This window comes from Ooceraea biroi, chromosome 9 (assembly GCF_003672135.1).
Source record: "Ooceraea biroi isolate clonal line C1 chromosome 9, Obir_v5.4, whole genome shotgun sequence".
NCBI lineage: Eukaryota > Metazoa > Arthropoda > Insecta > Hymenoptera > Formicidae > Ooceraea > Ooceraea biroi.
This window is the reverse complement of record NC_039514.1, coordinates 1943550-1968306: the sequence shown is the minus strand read 5'-3', so window position 1 is coordinate 1968306 and position 24757 is coordinate 1943550. Positions and strand designations below refer to the sequence as shown.

The 24757-nt window shown below is 37.7% G+C and overlaps 3 protein-coding genes across 6 annotated transcripts; 1 reads left to right on the top strand and 2 right to left on the bottom strand.

The window, feature by feature from the left end:
• Positions 1-2224: 2224 nt before the first annotated feature.
• Positions 2225-13822, bottom strand: LOC105276280 (zinc finger protein 835). Its single transcript, XM_011333786.3, has 2 exons — positions 13636-13822; positions 2225-13174 (listed from the first exon to the last, which is right to left on the bottom strand). The coding sequence occupies exon 2, from the start codon at positions 13046-13048 to the stop codon at positions 11984-11986; it is 1065 nt and encodes a 354-aa protein (XP_011332088.2). The 5' UTR covers positions 13049-13174; positions 13636-13822; the 3' UTR covers positions 2225-11983.
• Positions 13823-14587: 765 nt separating this feature from the next.
• On the top strand, positions 14588-17879 carry LOC105276278 (zinc finger protein 346). The gene is made up of 6 exons (XM_011333783.3): positions 14588-14749; positions 15079-15289; positions 15365-15503; positions 15614-15643; positions 16787-16935; positions 17154-17879. The coding sequence occupies exons 2-6, from the start codon at positions 15101-15103 to the stop codon at positions 17319-17321; spliced, it is 675 nt and encodes a 224-aa protein (XP_011332085.1). The 5' UTR covers positions 14588-14749; positions 15079-15100; the 3' UTR covers positions 17322-17879.
• On the bottom strand, positions 17659-24128 carry LOC105276279 (dynein regulatory complex protein 1). 4 transcript variants are annotated; one of them, XM_020030666.2, is made up of 13 exons: positions 23571-24127; positions 21938-22046; positions 21243-21437; positions 20818-20926; positions 20293-20643; positions 19799-20196; positions 19464-19680; positions 19277-19403; positions 18990-19204; positions 18716-18849; positions 18369-18595; positions 17841-18229; positions 17659-17755 (listed from the first exon to the last, which is right to left on the bottom strand). In XM_020030666.2, exons 3-13 carry the CDS (start codon positions 21365-21367, stop codon positions 17696-17698), a joined length of 2352 nt encoding a protein of 783 aa, XP_019886225.2. In that variant the 5' UTR covers positions 21368-21437; positions 21938-22046; positions 23571-24127; the 3' UTR covers positions 17659-17695. The 4 variants fall into 4 exon arrangements, with proteins under 4 accessions (XP_019886225.2, XP_026828352.1, XP_026828353.1 ...); XM_026972551.1 differs by having other exon boundaries at positions 21243-21381; positions 21938-24128; XM_026972552.1 differs by lacking the exon at positions 21938-22046 and having other exon boundaries at positions 23571-24128.
• Positions 24129-24757: the final 629 nt, after the last annotated feature.

Sequence of the window (24757 nt, the reverse complement as noted above, 5' to 3'; positions counted from 1 at the left end):
TATAACGATTGTGATCTCTAATATTATGTCTACTACACACGATTATGTAACGAGCTCGACTTCAAATTTTTAACGCTGCGTATATCACTTATAAGACTCGCCAATTATTATACGTATTTTACTAGAAAGAACTTAATTTAAATATCCTTTAAAACTATCACAGTTTGAGATCGCTGCAAATCAATGTCTCATCTATAAAATGACTGTATCTTATGAAATTTTTTTCGGAGAGAATGGAAGGATAGGGTGTGGAGGACACTTGGGTAGAGCTTTGTTTACAATAAGATTGAGGTAGAAAATCCAATCTGCAAATAAATACAAAGTACAACTTCGTTTTTGATCCGCATGCGCTATAAGAGTGAGGGGCTACTTCCGTTTCAACAATAACATTAATTAAAATATATATAGCGTTAAAATGATACGTGACGATGACAGTAATAGATAATGATAATGATAACAATAATCAGTAATAATAATAATAATGACAATGATAATAATAAGGTAATGAGACAGTACTAATAATAATATATAATTCACAATAATAATAGTACAATAACGATTAATGTTTTTTTTATCTGTAATATAATGGCTATATGCATTCTTATATACATATATATCTATGTATATGTATATAGCTCGTATGGTGGGGTAAAGATTGACAGCTATGTACAGTACATGCTTGCCTTAGTTGTACCATCTTTATGTTATATGCATCTATATTCTCCGCGTTAATTATATGACAATAATTAATAATATTCCGGTAATAATAACAATAATAATAATCATCAGAATAATTACAATAATGTAATTGTAAATATATTAGTATCGTTTACTCATAAAATACCTTACATATGTGTGTGGTACCTGCAATAATAACCAGGTATGCAGTATGTACGCAAAGAGGATGTGTTCGGATAGGATATGTCGATAAAAACTATAGTTACCAAGCGTCTCAACTTTTTATTCTCTCTGCTATCTCGTTCATCCTGTTTCCTTCATTTGTTATCGTTTTTCGCAAAATGACTATTACAAAAGTGCGTTACTCTCGCGCGTTTCTTATTTATTTTATACGTACATATACATAAATCGGCATAGACCTACCTACTTCTTCATTGTCGTTTATATTAGTTTCGGTAGCGTTAATTACCTTTCAATTATATACTTTATCCTTCCTTAACGGAGCGCTACGATAATCCCCTTGTTTACATCATACATACATACATACATACGTACGTACATCATACACACTGCAGGTGTATTTAACACGTGGCATGATACTTTCTACGCATCGACGGTATATAGGTATAATCTTATCGTCGCGTATTGTATAATAATTTTGTTCCTCCTGTGATTTTTTTTTTAACGCGATGTGTTGCTGATGGGTAAGCCAGATACCGCGATCAACAGCAACCCTCTTATTCACCATCCGTTCCCCCTTATTCATCAAGGGTTATTACGCGACACGCAATTCCGGACTTGCTTTCGTTCGTCTTTTAATCAAGGCTTTTAGGCACCGTTCAAGACTCGAGTTGAGAGAAGTGTTAGCGATAGTAGAACAGCTTACGCTTGTACTTACGGCCTGGTGTGTGACTTTTAGCACCCCAGTAGACCAGATATTTTTAACATGTATTAACCCTTCACAGCTTGCGAAGAATAAATATAGATAGTATGGAAGAATTGAATGTACTTGGAAAATAATTGTTAATGAAACACTAATTATAGAACCGTGTGAAGCTTCGAGAACTCTCACTATACACAATCGTAATTCACTTCAATTGATCGTATCTCGTTTCTAAACTTAAGATAGGTATAACGGGACTAGTTATCGCGTACATCAATTATTCTAATTTAAAACGTGATAAAACAAACTACATTGCAAGATTCCATAAATATTGCAAATTTCTTTATATATAGTATATACCATAGCGTTATCGCGCCTATGTGCATTGCTATAGCAGAAACGTGACGATAATAAGCTGTAAAGAGTGAATGCAAGATGCGCTGAGGCGCACACTCGCCGTCGTTGCAAAAAAATATCGTTGGACGAGGAAGACCGTTATTGTATGTATATACATGTGCAGGTTTCTCGTACATGTACAAACTGTGTTAAATCTCTCTCGCCGGATGCTACAAAAATATTCGGTATATTTCAAACACAAAGCGGCAAACACCGTTTAATGGTGAATGTGTCCGTCAATCCCGTTTTCTTTTTTTCTTTCTTCCACCTCGTCGATCATTTTTCGGATCGATTATTTTTCTACACGTTTCATGAACGCTGCACGACGACATTTATCTCTCAACATAGTTGTTTAATGTCGGAACGCCTTCGTATTTACTATTACATCCCCTCCAGTAATTCGCTTGACGCACACGGTACATCTTTGTACATCTCTTTTACATTGTATTAAATCTAGCTCGACGCATGGATCAAGCAAATCGCCCAAGTCGGAACGGCGACCTCCTTGATGTATAAGCAGCGACACGCATCGCTTCGGCAATAACTGTTATCTTCGGGAATAAAAACGCAGTGTTTATACATATATTGTCGAAACGGTCGCGACCGCCAAGGCGGAGGAATATTTTATTGCTGTAATTTAAAGTGTGGTCAGCTCTTTCTAATACTCTTTCCTCACGCGCAAAAGATTCCTGCCAAATCTACCCTTCTATCCTTTTTCTCCCATCCACTCGCCCACAAACAGATTGCTTTGAGTATCATTGTCCTGATAATGTTTTTTTTTTATCGTGTATTCGTGCGTACTCGTGTTTATTCGAAACTAAAGCAGTACTAGAAGTGCGTGTCCCTTTTTCTTTAACGTGAATATATATGTATATATTATACATGTACACACAGCATATATATATATGTTTGTATGTATATGTATATTTCCATCATTTTGTGTGTGAACTCCGCGGCACCTACAAAAATTTCTATACTACTTTATTACGCAGGCCTCTATAAGACTTACGGTAGCACGGTAAACCTCTATAAAAATAAGAGCTATCCTACGTAAACGTATTACAAAAATAAATGGCATTGTACTCTGCTAAAGAAGCAAAATGGTACAGGCGCAATGTCGAGCGACGCGAGCATTGTCAATTTAACTCCGCCTCCGGCTCTCATCAAAAGTTCCCCGTTCTTTCGTTTTAAGTGTCTTCCCTGGATCGTTCATCGGATCGTCGCGTTCGAGACCGATCGCGAAATTCGAAAAAGCTTGAATTTCTTTTCATCTACTGCCCCTCCTACGAGACCTCCTTCCTCGATCGACTCCCTACCGAAAGTCAGGTTTAATTGCATCACGTGCTGTTCGTGCCAAGCGACGTAAGGGTATAAAACGTACGAGCCAGGAGGGCTGCGCTTACCGGGACTATCGCAAGTACGGAGTCGATCACGCGGCACGATAGAGCACTTGGTAAAAGTAGTCGGACCAGGAACTGGCTTCGAGCGTTAGGAATGGAACTTAGTGCCCTCCGATAAAACGTTGCCACTTTACTTACAGTATTGTTCATTGAAACGAGAAGTGCTCTCGAATCTAATTTGTTTCCTCTCGTTGAACTGAAACATCAATCAAGTATGCCATTCAAATGATCTTTTCCTTGATATTTTTTTTTAATGCAGGAAGTTTAAAATATTTCTATGTGCAGATCGCAATGAAGATCTGTTTCTCTTTTCCCAACGAATAATACATATCGGAAAGTGGTAATATTTTCTTGGACGTGGCTTTATATATCCCTATATAGAGGAGGTTTAATGAGGGTGCCACCACCATGGTTTCACAAGATTCGATAGTTCGAACTCGTCAAAGAATGCATCAGGAAGATACGTGCAACTATCTGCTAAATTGCATAAGAGTATTTAAGTATTAGGATAAAAGATTGATCAGCATAACAGAGAAACGAACATTGACAAATATAGGATATTTCATCCAAGATTATTTCACGTTCAATAATCAATCAAAGAATTGATGATATCTGCGTTGAAAAGGATTTGGAGTACCAAAAACAAAATCGAAATCTCATAATTAACAACAGCAAGATGAATAAAAAAGTCGACAAAGTTCGACTTATGAAAAATGTGACGAAAAACATGCGTATTAATTATATGCAAATTCGTAAAAAAAAAGAATAGTAACAAAAATATAACATAATATTCTATACGTAAAAATCAACTTATTTCGTCAAATTATTAAGATACACATGTATACCATTAAAAAAATACTTGCAACATTCTTAAAAACAGTCAAATATTTAAAGGTTTTCGGTTTTTTAAAATAATTTTAAGACTTTACTCGCAGATTTTAATATTATAATGTAATATCAACACGTAAGTCGAGAGCCTGCATACAAATCGATTTTCGTACATTATCTTGACTGAAAAAAGAAAGAAAAGCACATTACATTACACCTTCGAATAAACTGACATTTGTTTAACAGTGAGTGATTTTTCTTGTTTAATCTCGTTTAATTTTTGTAAAATGGCAATTGCTACGATTGTATGCCAGCTATGTTAGCTATTAATAATTAAATTCGCCAATCTATCTGCTATCGCTCAATTTCAAGCGCAATAGAAAAGCGTCATTGAGAGGGGAGCGTGAGTTTATCTAGAAGAGTGTATAGAAGTATCTCAACTAATTTTCAGTACACAGCAAGAAGCGAGCAAAACGAAATAAGCTGCATCGGTACTTGCATCGGACAACCTTTGACATCCGCGCGATTTTCAAGACTTATATCCATGAATTTTTATCTGTTAACATCACGAAATTTATCTTTTAACTAAACTAAAATAAACTACTCGTCTGCATGTATATTTAACATCAAAGTAACTTTTTAATACGTTCCTCTTAAAATTGTATACAACAAAAAATTTTTAAAGTAAAATGACTAAATGATAAGCTTACCTATCTCTTTATAACAGAATAGAGATATCAAATGGCACGGCTATAATATATTATAAACGATTAATGAAATTGTCCTAGATAACAAAATTGGAAAGGAGTGCGGAAGAATTCCATGAATCTATGCTATGCATAGAGAAATTCTTTAAAACATTGCAGAAGACGTATTTTATACAAATTTGTAAATTAACAGACGATTCGACAAATACAAATGATATTTTATATAATTTATTGTTACATAGTATGAAATATAATAACATCAAATATATAATATCAATTTTTGGAAAACGAGTTTTTTTACGAATTCAGTTATGAAAATATGAGAAAATTTAATACTGTAATGCATATGAAATCGCAAATAAAAATATTTACCTATCAAATCAAAAAATAAAAATGTATATTGTATAATAATTAATATCCCCAAATTTACTTACAGACAGCTACATAACTATCTTTTTCACCTATTTAGTATTATTTATAACAATCGTACTTCTTCCGCACTGCAAAAAAAATAAAGACAAGATAAAAAATTATATTGCACAAAAAATATCGCTATCTTAAAGAGAAGCTATACAAGTAGAACTTCAAAATTTAATACAATACGAAATAAAAGTGCTAACACTAAATCAAATTTATATAAATATAAATTTTCATCATTCATGCTATTTTTTAAGATAAAAATATCAACTTTTTGTGCTCTCAAAATTTCAAATAAAATCTCGGAACAATGCCATTAATATAAAATAACAATAAATCTCTCTCTCTCTCTCTCTCTCTCTCTCTTTCTCTGAAATGTCAATCTTTAATTGATTAATATCGAACATATTATGTGTAATACATTTTGTTATGTAAACTCATAAAACAAATGTATCGCGATAATATCTTCATATTATCAAAATATAATCAATAATTGTTAATAAACGAATACGTCAGCATTAAGGACATGTATTAAAAATTAAAAATTTGTACAAAGATTCAAAGAATGAGTTGGGACTCTATCTTACATAATACTATAAATTTTTATTACAATTATTCAAAATAAATAATGTTGTCATAGAATCATGTTATTTGAGCGATACTTTTCACGCAACCATTTACTAATATCTCATCAATCGAAAATAAACTCAGAATGTAATCACTGTATCTCATTGTAATTACATTCCATAGTAAAGTATAATAGGCATATAATTTTATAGTCATCTGCAGTCGAAATTAAAAAAAAATAAACTATCTACAATGCGCGTATCAAAAAGTCGTATATTTCCTAATAATATCGCTATAAACATTGGTCGCGCTCAGCGAAGACAACAATTGTGCAAGCGTTGAGCAGCAATCGAATGTAATTGATGCTCAGATGATGGAGCAAAGTAGTTTCGAGTATTAGAAGCTGATAACACAATAAATAACTTTAACTGGAGCGTTCATTGTTGCATGATCGATGTGAATTTAAAGCCGTAACATTCAATTACTATCCAACTGAATCTGCACAATTTAAATGTGCAAAAATCATTTGTCTTTGATCTTTTCACAATGAAATCACCAATGCTCGTAGCACGAGATACGTAGGCGGTAGCTTGACTATATTACGTAGGGGCTCCTGTGCTTGTCTCCTAACGCAATGCATCTTTTAATTCCATCGATGATTATATTATGTACAAGGTGCTTTAATCAAATTTCAAAATTATATGTACGCGTGATAAAACGGGCATCTTTCTGCCTTTCGCGTACAATTGGCGGCGCATTATCACGTTCTCGCGTCCTCATTAATGTGATGATCAGGGTGACCGACCCTTTCGTCGAATTTCGTACAAATATTACGGTAAAATCTATCTTATGTCAAATCACATCGGCGGTTGACGTAGGATCGATTTCCTGGTATTATAACGTGAAGTGGAGTGAATCGATGTGACGTCTCTGTTATGATGGTAATTGATCTTCCAACTACCGGACATAAGGACACTATACATAACATATCGATAGTAAAATAAAATTGAACCAATGTAAATTTTAAATTTTAATTGCGAATGAGAGAAAGGCAGAATAAACTTAATATATTTTTGAAAAATTGATAAAAATGTATATGTTTAAAGTTTTGGTATCGCTCAGCTACAGAATCCAAATTAAGCGTTCAGCGATAAGAATTCGCATTTTCGTGCTGAAACTTGTCGAATTATACCGTATTCTATAAAAAAGAATAAAATGTCTTTATAATTAATTAAAGACATTAACATCTGCATAACAAAAGAATTTATTTAGACAGTATTATAGTACTTAAAAGGAGAAAAAATATAATAAAATTCATTTAAATTCTCTCCGGTAGTCAGAGGATGAAGAAAAAAAAGAGATACACAGAGCTCACTAAGAACGAAGGAAACATGAGATAAATAAACAAAGAAATGTGTATCTCGCTTTTGCGTATCTACGTATAACAAATATTCGCTCGTCGCGCATAACAAGTACAGCACTTGCTGACGCGCGTTGCGTTTTAAAAGCGCCACGGAACATCTTTTTCTGTTTTTCGCGTTTTTATCACTTTTTTATGTACACATGTATTGGTCCGACGAGTGCTCTCTTGAAGAAAGGGCCTATATCTTCCCCTCTTCTTACGAAAATACACATTTTTGATATACATGCCACGAATATACCAGAACTCGAACGATACGTCCGCAGGAAAAGCGGTCGGTGTGTTGCATCGATGTGAGATCGTTACTATTACTGATTCGGAAGTTCGATAGATCAGTGCTGGGCAATCCTAAAAATGTACAGCTTATACGTACGCGGTACATACTGTCTGAAATAGCTCGTATACTAAGTATTGAATAACACAGCTAAAATCTCACTACATTTTCAGCTCTCATGCACTGGCTACTGGTTCGTTCCTAACTGAAATTTACCGGTTGCGTTTATCGAGAAATGTAATTGCTATGCATGCAATTTTCTTAGCATCGGAGATTGTCGCGAAAACGAATTCTTCGGCGGATTGTGAAATGAAATTTCCCTCGCTATAAGATCTCGAAAGCAATCACCGTGTTTTGTGCAATTCCAGTCTCAACGTTTAGGAACGTAAATAAACTAAAGTCTGCTCGCAATTAAGATTATGTACTTTATACATAATTGTCTTTTCGCAGTTACTCTTAAGTAGCATAAACTAAATACATCGAATATTTCTAAACTGTGTGCAGCGTAAACAAAGAAAAATTGATTGGCAAATTTATGGATTATTGCACTCTGACAAATAATTGGCTTAAAATGTATCAATACAAAATAAGCCGCGCGCGCGCGCACCTCAAAATAAACATCTATTTCAAACAGTATAACGATCATATATAAAAACTTACAAAATATAAACTCGCGCTCCGCGCGCGTTCCTCGTATAAAACTCTCTTTAAATACTCATGTAATTATCTTTCCCAGAATCTACATCTAAAAATATGCTTTTGCCCAACACTGCGAAAGTATATTTAAAACTTAAAACAAGGAAGAAAAAAAAAGAAAAAAAGAAAGAGATCGAAATGAACAATTAACCGATCGACCGGAACTGCAATTTTAGGTATTCCTAAGGTTTTCTACCTATTTTACTTACATATTTATAATAAGCTACAAAATATATATGTGTATATGTATATATCACTATATAATTAGGAGCTGCGCGGTCATATGCACGGAGGCTTTAATCACAGCTTTGTAGTACAATTAATATCTCTCGTGGAGCTGCCCAATGACTAGCCGATAAAAAGATCAATTGCTTTCTCCCGTTACACCTCGTTCCTCAACCGATCGTGAACCAAAAATCCCGCATTCACGATACTTCCTACATGTAATTAACTTAATAAATTCGCTTATTTAATTTTAATTATTGCCGGTCAATCCGTTTGATTAATTAACGAGGTAATTAACGTTAATTAATCAAACAATGCACTAAGTGTTAATCAATCGTCCAGCTCGATTCATTTCATCGTTCAAGAATACGCGTTTCACGCAATCCTTCTTCACCGATGAAAGACGCTCCTATGCGCCTCCGCAATGAAATCAGAAAGAAAAGAAAAAGAGACAGAGAGAAAAAGAGAAAGAAAGAAGAGACGAAATAGAAAAAAAAGGAATAGACATTCCGTGTCTTACAGTTCATTACAGTAAAAATCAGTCTTGCCCAGGTGACTTCGCATCTTTTAATTTGAAAGCCTCAGGCATATGCGCGCAGGATCATTTTGATCATTTCACAGGGTGAAAATTAGATCGTTGAAAGAGAGAAAGAGATAGAGAAAGAGACAGAAGGGAAAAAAGAACCGCGATAAGAGGGTTCGAGGCACGCTAGCGCGAATATATATATATGTATATATAATTTTCTTGTTCAATTTGTGTCTTCGTAGTCCTACGTAATGCGACCTCGCAGGTCGATTCAGACACATCCGTGCCGTATTCGTGACGTATTTGTTTCGTGCACTGGTGAAAATAACGTCTCCATAATTTTAAGAGAGTATTCTTACACTTCAGTATCCGTATCAGCATCTGGTCGTCCATATCAGTGGCAGTGCGTAGCAGTGATCTGCGCAGATATTTTCACTGAACGGACGGCACAACTGAACGATTTCAAACGAAATATTGACCTATACAGAGGAGAAAATCCTCCGAGTGCTTAAAGATTTGAAGCAGTTTAGCTACACATTTGGACCTGTGTAGTTCCATTTTGTTTTCCTTATAATTTGAAATGTATGATGAAAAATTGATAGAATATGTTCGCGATTATGAGGGGCTGTATAATTTAGCAATTTTTCTTTTTTTACAAATTTCATGGATCCACTTATGCTTTCTTTTTTTGCGTAAAACTTGAAAACTTCATCTTTCTCTCTTGACGTGTTCTAAGACGTGCTGAATGAAAATCAACGGATACAGAACTGAAACATGTAAATACTTTGCACTGATACGGATACGGAACTGATACGTCACGGATACGGTACGGATTTATCTGAATCGACCTTTAACGCGCAAATAATGGATGAGTTGTATTCACACGTGGTCGAGACTATCTTAGATCGATTACTCGAGAACGGTAACCGTGTATAAGATGTGCACTCCCAGCTGCACGCGCGGTTGTCATGGTTCCCCCGCACTTGCACCGAAGCTTTTGTGACATTAATGAACAGGAAGTAATAATAAACTAACAGCTAAAACAATATCCGTGAAGAATCGACAATCTACTTTTACATGGCAAAATCTTTTTTTTATTTTTACGACACCCTGCACACCCTCCTACTTTCGCTTTATGTATAATACATCCGTACGCGCATCCGTATATGTATATACAATATATATACCGTATACGTCCGCATATATATACATATATATATGTATATGTATATATCGTATATGTATATACAATATATATCTGTGTACACTTCGATATGTGGAAAGTAAGTACAACTATGGAACTGATTCAAAGCTGTGCTCTATCCTCTAACGAAGAAGAATCTTTTTATCACAAACGCGCATACGTTCGTTTGGATGAAGATATCCGTCGATATTGCGAAGGGCATTCTATATGAGCTAAAGAGAAAGCGACAGAAGGAATTCTCGTAGCGTATCAAGCTAAAGAGAAACCATGACGACTATGTGGCGGGCCGTAGTCGTATTCACTACATGTGTTTTATGTGGTTGTCGAAATAAACGCACGTGCGCGTGCATGTATATGTATGTGTGTGTGTGTGTGTGTTTCCTAGCGACAATGATCATAGCAGTTTTTAGTAATAGTAATACGTAGTAGCAGTAATAGAGTAATGATAGCGGTAATAGCTTTGTAATAATAGTAATGATAATATATAATTGGGGAAATGTCGGTGGTGTGATAGACGTGTGATAGTGACAGTATTAGAATAGGAGAAGTGGTAGTGGTAGTATTAGCAATATATAGTGTTACTGTTATTGTTGCTGTAATTGTAAAATTAATATGGTAGGGTGTCTACCAAACACACCTTCGGTAGACCAATGTTGGTAAAATTTTTGATAGCTACATCGCTCCGCGACATTGCTTTTCCTTTTCTTCGTTTTGATATTCATGAAAATAGTAAACCAATAGTTTAAACATTGTAGACAATAATTACTATCTATATCACAGATCCAAGTGACTAAACTGCTTTAAAAATATAATATAAATATGTATTACGTGTGTTGTAATGGTCGCATAATATATATACACACATATATATATATGTATATGTATACTCGCATAGATGTGATTAAAATCAGACGAAACAAGAGTGCTAAAACTGCTCGGAGACTCGTAGAAACGTTAGACGCTTCGGTTTCAGCTAGCATCGCGTATAAGTGATTGATCGATCAGAATGGCAAGTAGCCTCGCGTCAATACGATCTCACCGTCCGATAATTAAAAACTGCTTTTCAAGCAGGTGCTATTCAATCTCGTGTTAAAAAATGCTCGTGACTATAAAATCCGTTTGTGGCAGAAAAGTATGAACGAACGTTTATCGAGTAGTAATCCATTCGTAATTGATCAGCTAATAAATCCTCTTATAAATACCTCTCTTTGACGAAAAAGCAAAACCATGTTCCTAAAACGTGACAAGCGAACATCCGTTGTTTACGAGCCGGAATTGGATGCTCGGTAGGCACTTTGATCAATCGACGTGATTAAATAGCACCAGTTTCACTGGTATTCTCGAACATCGAACGCGAATGATGCTAGATGAAAACTCGCGTTTTTTTGTGTTTTTAATTGTTACGCTGAACGTATTCCGAATACGAAATCGTGGAACTCGTATTGGAGTACTGAGCGTACAAATAGAGCGCGGGATGAAGCCCTGGCGGGGGTATGCCGCGTTGCAGCTGCTGCGAGTGATGCTGCGACTCCGATGTAGAATCTAGAGGGGACGACATGTGCGGATAGAGTTGGGAATCGGGGCTGTCCATGGGATTGGAAGAACCCGATGTTTGGTAGACACTCTGCGGTGTACTCGTGTGCTCGGTGTGAGATATAGGTGAGTTAAGTGTGAACGGCGAAGGCGCCGAGGTGGGACATACTACTTGCTGCGGTGATTGGTGCTGCGGCAGAGACTGGGTGGCGTTGCTGCCGTCTAAACACTAGTTGGTGGTCTGCGGATGCAGCAGCGGTAGTGGAAGCTGTAGATTGTTCTGCTTGGCTAGACTGACGATTTCCGCGGCTATGCCCGTGCCTTTGGCCCCCGCGAGGCCGTCCAACGACGATGGTCCCTCGCTGTAGCGTAGATCGCAGACCGGGCTCTCGAAACCGGCGCTTGGCGTCCCGCCGCCGGCGCTCTGCGGCGTTGGCGGATTGTGATTCGAGCTGCTCTGGCTCATGTCGCGATGCACCCGATTTTGATGCCTTATCAGATAACTGTCGCGTACGAACGTACGTCCACAGATATTGCACTCGTAAGTGGTACTGGCGGTGTGTGTACGGATGTGAACCGCAAACTGACTCTTGGACGTGAACGTGAGGGAACATCGGTCGCAAACCAGAGGCTTCTCGGCTACGTGGCTCCAACGGTGCGCTGTCACGTAGCTCTTCACGGCGAAGCGCTTCTGGCAAATGTCGCATGCGTACGGCCGTTCCCCCGTGTGCACCCGTTTGTGAGTATTAAGACTGCTCTTTTGAGTAAACCTTTTCAAACACAGCTCACATTGGAAGGGTCGCTCGCCCGTGTGCGTCCTCATGTGCACTTCCAGATAAGGTTTGCGACAAAAACTCGCCTCGCATGCTGTACAACGGTAGGGCTTGTTCCCTGAATGAAGTTTCATATGCACGTAGTAGGACGAAGCAGAGGACAGCACCTTACCGCAGACCTTGCAGGGCTGAGGTTTCGATCGCGAGCCCTCCCTGACAGTTTGCTGGCCCGTAGACTGACGGCTGGGTGGCTCCTGTTGCATACCCTGACTCTGCTGCTGTTGCTGATTCTGCTGCGTCTGCTGTTGATTCTGCTGTTGTTGACCCTGTTGTTGATTTTGCTGCTGACCCATCTGCAACGTCTGCTGCTGCTGAGATTGCATGTGACCCTCCTGCTGAGAGAGATCCTCTCGATCGTCCGACAGATTCACCATGGAATTGGACCCGTCCGAACGACTGGAAGCAACCGAGTAGAACCCCATGGGTTCACTCTTGATCTGCTGTTCGAACATGGACGTCATTATATCCGTCTGCTGCGGTTGAGCCAGCTGCTGCGATTGTTCCTCCTGCTGCTGTGCCGTTTGCTGATGGGGGAGCAGAGTCAGGTTGCGCTTGACAAACTGCTCATATCCTGCGTACCAATCCACCTGCGTAAAAGAACAAGCCTCTAGAATGACGATGATGATCTCCCGAATACGCTTCGGGGAACGAGTTTAAGTAAACGTAACGCGCGAGTATCGCTGCAACGCGCGTACGCAACGCGCGCGTACCACCGCGTCAGGTTAGAGCGAAGCGTTTTGACATTTATCTTTGACAAGTGACAGGAGGCAGCCCAACGATCAGCTGATTGCATAACTTTTATACGCGGTGCCGTTGTGCGCGGCGCGATTACGCCGTCACGGGGAGTCCGTCGGCCCGTCGTGGCCGGACGGTCGCGAGCCGCTCTATTTTTAAAAGGCCGCCGATGGAGAAACGGCGGAATATTTTGACGGCGAAACCGCAGATTCCTTACGAGCGGGGAGATCGCGAATGGAGGGGAGGGAGGTCGTGTCTGTTGTGCGTCCCCGAGAGAGGAGCGGATTAAAGCGACCTCGTCGTCGATACGAACCTTTGCTGATGTAGTGGTCCAGGTCTAGGGTCGAAAAACGTCGCGCCTCATCGAGCGCACCGCCTCCCGTCGTCGAGCGGCTTCACGGACAGTCGCGAAACATTTGTACGGCCAAATTGTTTTTCTCCGACACAAAATATAAGATGGCTGCTACTATATTTCGCGACAGGCACCTATATGCGCGCACACGCACACAGGCGCACACCACGGCCGCGATTCGCGCGAGCCAGCCTTCTAATTGGTCGTTCCCCTTAAGGCCGCGCACGTCCGCCGCATCGGCGCGCGATTCGCGAATCGTTCGCGGTGATTGGACGCGATGATCCACTTGCAAATTGCAATGCGAAATTCGCATTACGAACGATCTTGTGTATTACATGCGATAACGAAAAATAGTCATGCTGAATAATAATCGCTCGACTGCAAACTGTATACGTCAATCTCGATTGTATAATTATGATTATACATATAGATGTGTAAAATGTATATGAATATAATATACATGACGCGTAAAGAATATGATAAATTTATAGCAGTGATACAGATTGCTATATATCATTTGGATCGCTATCATATCTATAGTTTGCGGCAAAAAATTGAAGTCAGATACAAGGATGATGGCGGCCATCATACTTCAGAAAGGCAATTCACATTCAGATCTGTGAATTCTACATCATCTATTATCACAACGTAATTGAAATAAAATTAACATTAACTGATTATTTATAAGGTAAAAAATTTAATGTATACAATACAATAATACAATTATAGTTTACAAAAAAAGTTACTTATTATCAATGTCAGTAAATAATAAATGTTATTGGCACAAATAAAACTGATATTCTTAATAATTCGGCATAACGCTTCGAATTTCGGAAAACTCGCAAAAGTGGACACTTCGATCATTGTGCAGCCAATAGCGTGGCATGACGAAACGCGAGCTCCCGATTGGACGCTCATTCGAGATCGTTCGCGTATGTCAGAGAACACTGAGGATAGTTTGAAACACAAGTACTATATTCACACCGCTGTCCACATCAAACGGGCAAAAAAAGCTATTTGTGTATTCATTACAACGGTTTACACGATACGTCGTACATCAGGCGAAATTAAAACGGTAAATATCACATCTGCATAATTATTTTTAATATTCCTATCGAACGGTCGTGCGCTGTTAGGTGCTATAAACTTATAGCACAGTTGTCTGTGTTACATGTGTCGTACGAGTCAATGATCGCGTATGCCTGACTCAAGGCGTTTCATGTTGAGATAGGCTCCACAAATTTCTCCACAGATATACGTTACACTTACACACGTTAACTTGGTAATTAGAGTCTCGGCCCTTTATGTTCACTCGACACATTTAACGTGATATTCGTGTGAAGTGATCTGAAGTGTCACGGTATCAGCTTACTCGAGGAATCTATTTCTTATGTGTTAATGTAGATACTATTGTATATCTTAAAAAATGGCTGTACCGTCGGAAAACGTTATGGACACCAACCTCGATGATCCCGTAACGAAAGCGGTGGTTGATAATATAATGGGTAATTTGCCTACGAAAAAACCTCTCGTTCGCTGTGAAGACTGTGACCTTTCCTTCACAAGCCAAACAGTATTAGATACACACTTACAAGGTGCACGTCATGCTAAACAGGTTAGTAACGAGGATACACATGTAATAATATATTATAGCAGTAACGTATGCATGTAATGTGATGTTACTTTGCAGGTAAGATCAAAGAACATAATGGCAACGCTGGAAGAAACAAAGATTTCATTTACAAAGGATGAAGAAACAAATGGACTAAAGTGCAATGTATGTAACGTGTGCCTGAACTCTATTCAACAGTTACAAACACATCTCAATGGTAATGGGTATGAAATGTTACTGATAATAATATATATAGGAGAAATCTGCTGTACCATATTTATATGCTAACTATGTAGTGAAATGACCATAGAACCTGTTGGTTTGCAGGAAGTCGTCATAAAAAGAAATTATTGAGAGGTAATAATAAATCGTATATGGTAAGAAAAACAATGCCATATGGTCTTAAAACTAGTCGCTTCATGTATTTGGAGAAAATAGAGAAAAATACAGTTATACTGGTTTATAGTTTAGTATTGTTCGTATTCGCATGCCTGACGCTACTGCTTACTTTCGCTTTTCATTTCTTCCTATGAAACTAACGATGTGAAAATTAACTCGCTTGCCAGTTGCACAATTTTTACCGCTTTATAAATGTAGTGCTAGTAAGTGCTTATAGTAAATAATTGCAAATTTGTTGTTACGCGTTATTATTTTTAATTATTATTATTATTATTATTAATATTATTTATTCAGTATATAATAATTATTCCGCGTAATAAGTAATATTTGTATAGTTATTTATTTCTTTATTAATATGTTATCGTGAAAAGTAATTTGGTCACGACTTGTTCGCATATATGTTAAATTTAATAAATTAAATTTGGTTGACTATGCCTCTCAATTCCTTTTCATGTACAAATATTACATTTTTATATAAATATCAGTGTTTTTTACAATTACTGTATTATACACATTATGTTATTTTTTTATACTTAATGCTCTTAGATTACTTTACATAACATGAAAATTCTACGACAGAAAATGGACGAAAGAGCGAGAAAGAGAGAAACAACAACTAATGTGAACTAATTATGAAGTGGCATAAATTATGTAAATTACACGAAATAATATTGTATATATCTTTGTAATTTATATAGAGGTCAATTTTTTCAAATTATTCAAAGTAACATAATTATTTTCAAAATAAATTCTTGGCAAAAAATTGTATAAAGTCTACAAACAATTTTTGGTACAAAACATGTTCATAAAAGAAAATCCTATGTGATAAAAATTTTGCTTGGTGAAAAGATCGTTTATATATTATGTATATTTTTATAGAATTTCTACATTAATGGAATAGATTGTTCTTAAGCAGAAACAGGATTCATTTTTACACATTACAGATATCTTAGTAATTATGTATTCCACGCTGATATTGCGCGCTCATTAATGATCGATCTTTTTATAGCATGAATGTAGTGTTCAAGCTGATTTATTATCACAAATTACCGCATCGCGGTTGTGATACATAGATAGTGTTGATCGCACATTGATGCTTAGGTGAATGGGATGGCAAAGAGGTTGTCACCCAAGGCACTTCGTTGGCACCGTCACCTGGTAGCGCCCAGCAAACTGGTCCTACGAAAGGGGTTTCACTTTCCTGCAATATATGTAACAAGTTCTTCAACTCCCCGTCTCAATACAGTGTGGTACAATAATTTTATATATACTAAAATACAATATTACATATATATATATGCACATATATGTATAATTTATGCACAATTAATTTTAACAATTATTTTTTTTTATATTTTTCTATGTCTATTACTTGCTTTCTATAGTTTCCTTTAGTCGTACTATAGAGAACGTACCACAATGTATGGATGTATTTGAGATGTAATGTTACCCGTTTATATATTTCCAGCATATGAATTCGGACAAACATGCTGACAAAGTGAAGAGATTTTTGAATCCGAATAAGAAAAGATATACCCCGTACTGGAAAAAAACAAAATCAAATACAACTCCCAAGAGTCATATACAGTCCCTGTCGAACAACTTCGTGTCAGGCGGTATTGCGTATCAACCATAGGAAACGCGTTGTCCATACTTGTGCAGTTTTATTTTAGATTGACAGATTTTAAACACTCAAGATTATGATTACATGATTATGCATATATTACAAAACATCAAGTAAATATTTGTTTCTGCGAACTGATTTCTGGAATGAAATAACGTGGAATTCAATAAATAGTGTAAATTATTTAATATTTAAGGGACTGCAATATATTATCTGATTGAAGCAATTTTGTGTTGCCGTTAAGTAGGTTCAAAGTAGTGAAAATTATTGTTTTATATACCGATATATGTATAGAGCTTATTCACGCATTGTATTTATCGCATTAAGGATCATGTAGCAAATTTTTTTAATAAGTCGTCAAAATTAAGTGCAATTTATTTACCAAATTATTTTATTACTTCACAAACGGATTTTTCATCGCTTCGTGATGATCCGCTACATTCGGGCTAAAAAGAATATGGCATAGTTTATATTTCAACTTTCTGTTTTACTATACAACTTAGCAATACATACATTGTTTTTTAACATTACCTGGACTATGTATGTTTTCAATAAACGACGTAATTCTGCATTTTGCTTTCGTAAAGACTCCATTTCAATGTTCAAGTGATCTCGTTCTTTTAATATCCCATGATACTTTTTGAGTCCGATTAATAAGCCATCCCAAAGTCGTTCCCTCTTCGCTGAGAAAATCTCGCTATATTGCATCCAATAACTCGTTACATCTTCAATAGCCATATTTCGGGATATGATCTTCTTCCTATTTGTTAGCTTTTCTTGGAAGGTCTGTGGCATTTCTTCCAATCTCACAAAATGATATCTTTCCACGAATTCCCGCAAAGCTCGAGTAACAAACGTAGCCTCAATTTCAAGCAAGTGTCCTTTATCGCACAATAAGTGCCGTTGCATTCGATCATCATCTGTAGAAAGCAAATAAAACTTTGATATTACTGCATATGATATTGTCTCGTGACGTTATGATTGAATCTTGTATAAATTCCTTTTAATTTTATATAAGATTTCTTTTAATTGTCAAAATTTATACAGAATTGCATGCACCTTTAGCGATATCACTAATAGACGCAAAGGAAGTTGAGGTACATTCCGCAATAGGGAGCAATGTTTCGGTCAGGGAGCTTTGAGGCGACCTGTCCAAACTGATGCTCACGTCATTGCTAGGAGTAGACGATTTCTCGTCACGGATTGCCTCTTTCACAGCGGCGATCAGTTTAGCTTCGTCTGCCGTGAATTCCTCAGAAACCCCGCAGATGTCTGATTGTTCAATACTAGTATTATAAATAATTATCGCTTATAAAAATATGACATAAGTAATATAGTGTCGGAGTGTTGTACAAATAATTCAATATATAAAAATAAATTGTCTTCGCATGATTCTGTCGTTTTACCTCGTTTCCGAAGGAGAAAGAGATTTGTCAGAAATAGGTCCGCTTACGTCCTCAGTACATGTGGAGCAATACGCATATGGCAGGAAAAAATTCAGTAGAAAACCGAGCTCTTGCTCAGAATTAATTTTTAGTGCCTGATCAAGGTATAAATATTATAGTCGAATATGTGTGTGCGTGTGTGTGTGTGTGTGTGTGTGCGCGCGCACGTACATACGTATATAAACATCTCGAATAATTGAATGTGGAACGTTTCGAGTAAAGCATGTATGTTTACCTGAAATACGTTATCTAATCGTACGATCAACTGATCGTTCGTGGTGTACGGTAAAAGCAACTCGAGCAACTTATTCTCGATCAGATAATCGCACTGATCGGCTATGTGCTTTATAATATGATTCAATAATCGTCTTTCGAGATTGATCCCCTCGATGGTACTCGCCGGTTTGTAAGATTTACATATTATCCTTCTCTCGTCGGCCATCCTGTTTTCTTAGAGGACGCAAGCATGTAGGTGACAAGACAATTTTACAAGCGATTGATCAAAGTGAAATCAATCGTTACCTTCTTCTATAGCGTGCACCGTGCTGAGGTAAGAGGGCAGGTCTTCTTTTTTCAGTAAGCCTTTCTCAGGCGGATTCCACTCCAGACGCAGCGCCTGCTCGTACATGATTTCGTCCGCGTTTAAAATCTGAAATATTGTTCTTTTAACAACAATAATAATCGAATGAGGAGAAACGTAGTAACGTACTTTGCCGAGCAATTGATTCGCGATTTTCGCGTTCATGTCCCAAATTTGCAGATATTTTTTGTCATTAATGACTGCAAAACGACTCGACTTCTCCATCAAGTCCAAAATATTTCTGTGCGCCTTTACAACCTGGTCGGTTAATTTTTGTATCTCGAGTCTCGTGCTCTCTTCCAATTGCGCATATTCTTTCTTCAAAGCGTTAACAATATCTTGAAGTCTGAAAATATCCCACCGGTTTAAAATTAATCCTAATTAATCGCCATTCTAAAGAATGTTGCCAAGGTTTTCAGTACTCGACTGTAGAAAATAGTTCGATTTGCATTCGATATACTGACTTATTAATTCTTCTTTTTTGTTGATTTTTTACTATAGCATTTTCGTCTTCCCGTCGTTTGAGCACGGCGTAGCTGTAATCTAATTTTTCGATATTCATAAAACACAGTGCTTTCGTGTTCTGCACTTCCTGCTGAAGCTTCTGTATCTCAAGTTCAAGACTGATCTTTTGAGCTCGAAATTCTTCTTGATGCTCGATCATCACTTTCTTCATTTCCTCCTCGTATTCGCGCATTATGTCTTTCCGCCTGTCCAATCCCGACAGATTGTCCTCTTGCAACTTTTTATACAACGCCTCCCATTTTTCTTTGATGTTTTCTAGTAGCATTTTACGCTCCGATTCAATTGCGTTATCGATAAGCGATAATTCGCGATGGCAAGCCTTAGTCATGGCATTTATCTAGAATAAAAAGTACGAGCGTTTATATAATTAATTACCATTGCCAATTTATTGCCAGTTACTGTCAGACAAATCTGTGTATGATATTTCACTAACCTGACTGTCCATTCTGTCGACCAATAAATCGATATCTTCATTCTGGGTTTTCTGATCATTGAGGAACTTAAGGTCGGCATTTTCCAATTCCTGCTGCAACTCCGCGATGACGGCGTCTTTTCTCGCCATGATTTCCATGCACCTGGCATTTTGCGATTCCATCTCCGCGTGTATATCTAATGGGTCTTTGGAAGCGAGGATACTCGACCATCTCTCATTTATTTCCTTGTACTTTCTCATGCATTCCTGATCGTCTTCCTCGAGCGTCTTCAACAATGCTTTCCTGATTTCCTGCTCCTCCTTCCGTCGCTGTAATTCTCTGGCGTCATTTGCAAGTCTCACGCAAGATACCTGCAAGCATTATGTCACGTTTAATCCGATCTTTTTCATTAATATTAATAATACTTTGCAAATATGCAGTGAAAATCCACCCTTCAACATACACTCGCGCCGGCAGCGTCTGTGAACGGAAATGTCACACACGCGCGCACATGATGTAAATTAAAATAAACATTTGCTACGAACCACTTCGTCTCCTTCCGCTAATAAGCTTGCCAAGAGTTCAGAACTGGCAAGTATCTGGTTCTCAGTAAGCGTCCTCTCCGCAATTTCTTCATCTTCGGTGTCTCTTTTTCTGTGAATGAGAAATAATAATAATTATTATCGCGCGTGTTAAAGAATAACATCACAGATACATCATACATGTACAATATTTTAACATTACAAAAAATAGTGAAAAACGGAACTAGTAAAAATGTGGAAATGTGAATTACATTGAATATTACGACAAGTATTCATGTGTGTAGTAAAGCAGGTTATTTATTGTTAACAAATATAATGAGAAATAAAAGGATACTACAGAAAATTTATATATTATTTAAAAACATAGTATAGATCTTTTCGTGCCCGCTTGATATAATTAATACCAAATGTTAAGAAAACATTCTTACTTAGTTAGTGCTTCGAGACGCTGCTGAACACGAAGTCGGCGCGCTAATTTCCGCTCATTTGGATCCGACGACGTAATGGATGGCTCCTCCGCATCTTCCGCAAACTCGGAATGTTTGTTATTCATTATTCATTCCCTCTCTGCAAATGCCTCGTATTGTAAGCTCTCTCCGATATATAAGTGCATGGGGGGCGCGCTGCGAATAAATCAAGCAAAATTCAGAAAGCTCTTGATTACGTCGTAAAAATCGTGTTCGACGTGATAACATTATACACTGAAAGAGTAAAATGCTGCAATTCTATCATGCGTGCATTTGTTTGCTCAATATTCAGTTACCAAGTTGAGGTGAAATGTGAATAGATATTTGTTTCCATGCACGTTTCCCTGCGCTACACGTTACACGATGTGTAACTAACGGAAAACTTACTTCCGACGATAAACATATAACATTTTATTTTATATTTTACATTTTAATTATACAGAGAAATCTGTCCGTCTCAAATTGAAAAAGAGATCGCTAACATAAGTTTACTATATGATTCATTTAAATATTTAAAATATATATAAGTCATAGCCAATTGTACATAAATTTTTATTTCCCACTGCGCGCGTTTTTTAATGTTATTTTCGATATTAAAATTTATATGTATATTATCAGTCCATTCATCTCACTCGCGGTCAGTAATTAATTCATACCAGTCGATAACCGCTCTGGGTGATCATTGTACCGTCTGATGTCGCCACATGTGACCTTCGCGACTGCTGAGTAACCGCAAGACGCCGCCATTGTCACGCATATAACATACTAACGTGTAGAATTGTAACGCGGGTCATTAGAAGAAAAATTGTAACAAAGTCAAAGGCAAAGCTCTTGGAGTATGAACAGGTATAGAATATATAGATGGCAACTTTGTTATCACGCATCAATTCCGACTTGGCTGCCAACTTGTGTGACAATAGTCGATATTGCGATCAGTTCGGTCAGCAAACTTCGTCACCCTTCCTTCGAGCACTCCCAAAAAATACTTATACATGTCAGATTCATGTTCATCTATTTAAAACGCGAGTGCAGAACGAGTGCAGAACCTGCTGCGTGTTTACATTATCGCTCGACGCTGACGCACCCGATTTATCTTGCCTCCGCGTGTTACATCCGCGCCGTAACCTTCGGACGCGCGAAACACAGACGGGCAAGAAAGAATAAGTAACTTTGTCCACAATGCGATAAGTGCTATCGTTAATCGTCTCGCGAGAGAGCCCGGGCCCGAGATAATCGCAACGAAACCGCTGAGCGGCGCGGCTCAGCGCCAATCGCGCTCGCTGCCTCCTCGTGGCTCGATAACGGATGTACGCGCGAAGAATTAAGACACCGCGCCACGCACACCCACGCGCGGATTAAGAACACAGTGCGCGTGTGGCGCGTGTTGCGTGGCATCGCGCTCGTTTGGATCGTTAATGTCGCAAGCGAGGATACGTCCAGATGCCCCCGTTTCTTTACGTTCGATTTGGACTCGCTCAATTACCGACGGACAACGTTGCTGATTTTATTGGGTTTCTTTGTATTAAACGGCAAGACGATCCCGACAATAATATATATTATGATAAAGTTTAGTCGCAATGCAATGATGGCGTTACGCGATAACGAGATATTTGATGAGAGTAAAGGTTTACGAGTTCATTGTAAATATTGTACCTGCTCATAAATATTTATACAATATTTCTAATATTGTAAGATATGCAAATTGATTATTTCGGATTTTAAGAAGGAACATGTTTCCTCCCGCTATCGCATTCTTTATGACAAATATAAGATATCGAAGATTAAAAACTCAAGATAACGCATACGTGGCGGCGTTTATCTTCATTGGCTCAAGATTTCAGAGATTACTCGGTGGCTGTAACTCAACGGAGCAAAAAAAACGAAATCTTGATGAGATATTAAAAGTATTGGATAAGATTTACAGCGTCATACGTATAGAAATAAACGAACCGATGGAAAATATCCAGATGCACCATTACACGCATTGTTGAGCTTTATTTATAACTATATACTTATCGTGTTATCCAGATATTCGTTAAGCTTTCGATAAAATGTGTCACGATTCTATTCTATGTGAAAAATTGAGGAAACATGTAACACTTAAACAACAGAAGAGATTTCACTGTACCAAACATACAGATGGCCAAAACGAATGAGGAATTATATAAATCATATCTTAAATAATACTTGTTGGGCCGATATTCATATTTTTATATCGCCAACTTAAAGAGTGAAGCGAAATAAATCATGTGCAATAGTACATCAATACTCTTTATTTTCAATGCTAACAATCGATGCCAAATATCGAGCACTGGGACCGTTTGCCGATTTTGATGAGCTCAATCTCCGAAATTGTTGCAGATAGGTACATGAGAAGACTTCAATTGCTTTCACGAATAAAACGTATGGATCATTTCTTCCTTAAACCGGAATTCGTGAAAATCAAAATTACAATTCCGGTTTCAATAATAATTCAACCGGCGTAATCGTTTAAAAGAGAAATGCGCAAAATTCACCCGCACAGAACACACGACCGCGGGTCGGCCGAAGCAAACGCGAACACATTCCTCACGATGGGATGTACGTACGATGGCCGTGTCCGTTTTCGGGCGGAGCGTTAGCGGCTCGATCGTAACGGAAATCGCTTTCTCTAGTCAAGCAACATCCTGCGGTCGCGCGAAGGGACGTTACTATCGCTGCGGGCTTGACGTCGCGTAACGTACGACATTCGAACGTGCGATGACGGAGCTCAGAGGAGCGACAACGATCGTACAAAGCATGGATATGTAACAACGGTTCGTTCGTACAGTACACGCGGACACGGTTCGGCGAGAACAAGATGGCGGTGGCGTGTGCAGGCACGCAGCTAGCGCATTGTTCGCCCTCGATGAGCCGCACGAGACCATCGTGCTTTTCTCTCTAATGTTCGTGATTTTATTTCAGTTTTCACGAAGAGCGTTCCATATCTAGTTGCATCACGATAAACAAATATAACACTAGATAATCAAATACGACGTATAGTAATAATTCGATAATTGATCTATCTCTATCTGTGTTCTTGCGTGTCCGTTCTTCAAGTCGCACGCTAAACATTTATATCCAATACTACGTGCATTTACAGATGCATTAAGTCGTAAAAATATTAAGTATCGTCAATGAAAATTTCTTTTTAGCCGTTAGATAATCTATCAGAATTTAACGAGTCGCGCGAATGTTTTTTTATAGGCTTTCTGATATTTGGTAATTATATTATGCAGATGGAAAATTTTCGATATACGACACTACGTGTTTGTAACGTTAGATTTATTAGACGATTACAAAACGCGATTTCAAAGTTGGTTTTGGTTCGTTAAGAGTCGAGAATCAACGCCTTGCAAAAATAATTATAACAAGCGTGGTATCCCGTTTTGCGCACGTTTCGAAAGTCTTTCGGAATAATGGAAAATTTCGGAGGAGAACGCTCTCCTCGCCCTCAC

Coding starts and splice junctions, on each gene's coding strand:
- LOC105276280 (XM_011333786.3), bottom strand. CDS start 13,048: ATGACGTCCATGTTCGAACAGCAGATCAAGAGTGAACCCATGGGGTTC.
- LOC105276278 (XM_011333783.3), top strand. CDS start 15,101: ATGGCTGTACCGTCGGAAAACGTTATGGACACCAACCTCGATGATCCC. Junction 15,644..16,786: donor TAAAAAGAAATTATTGAGAG/GTAATAATAAAT, acceptor ATTGATGCTTAG/GTGAATGGGATGGCAAAGAG. Junction 16,936..17,153: donor CCCCGTCTCAATACAGTGTG/GTACAATAATTT, acceptor ATATATTTCCAG/CATATGAATTCGGACAAACA.
- LOC105276279 (XM_026972551.1), bottom strand. CDS start 21,367: ATGAATAACAAACATTCCGAGTTTGCGGAAGATGCGGAGGAGCCATCC. Junction 19,205..19,276: donor GGTGCACGCTATAGAAGAAG/GTAACGATTGAT, acceptor GCGTCCTCTAAG/AAAACAGGATGGCCGACGAG. Junction 18,230..18,368: donor TATTAGTGATATCGCTAAAG/GTGCATGCAATT, acceptor TGCTTTCTACAG/ATGATGATCGAATGCAACGG.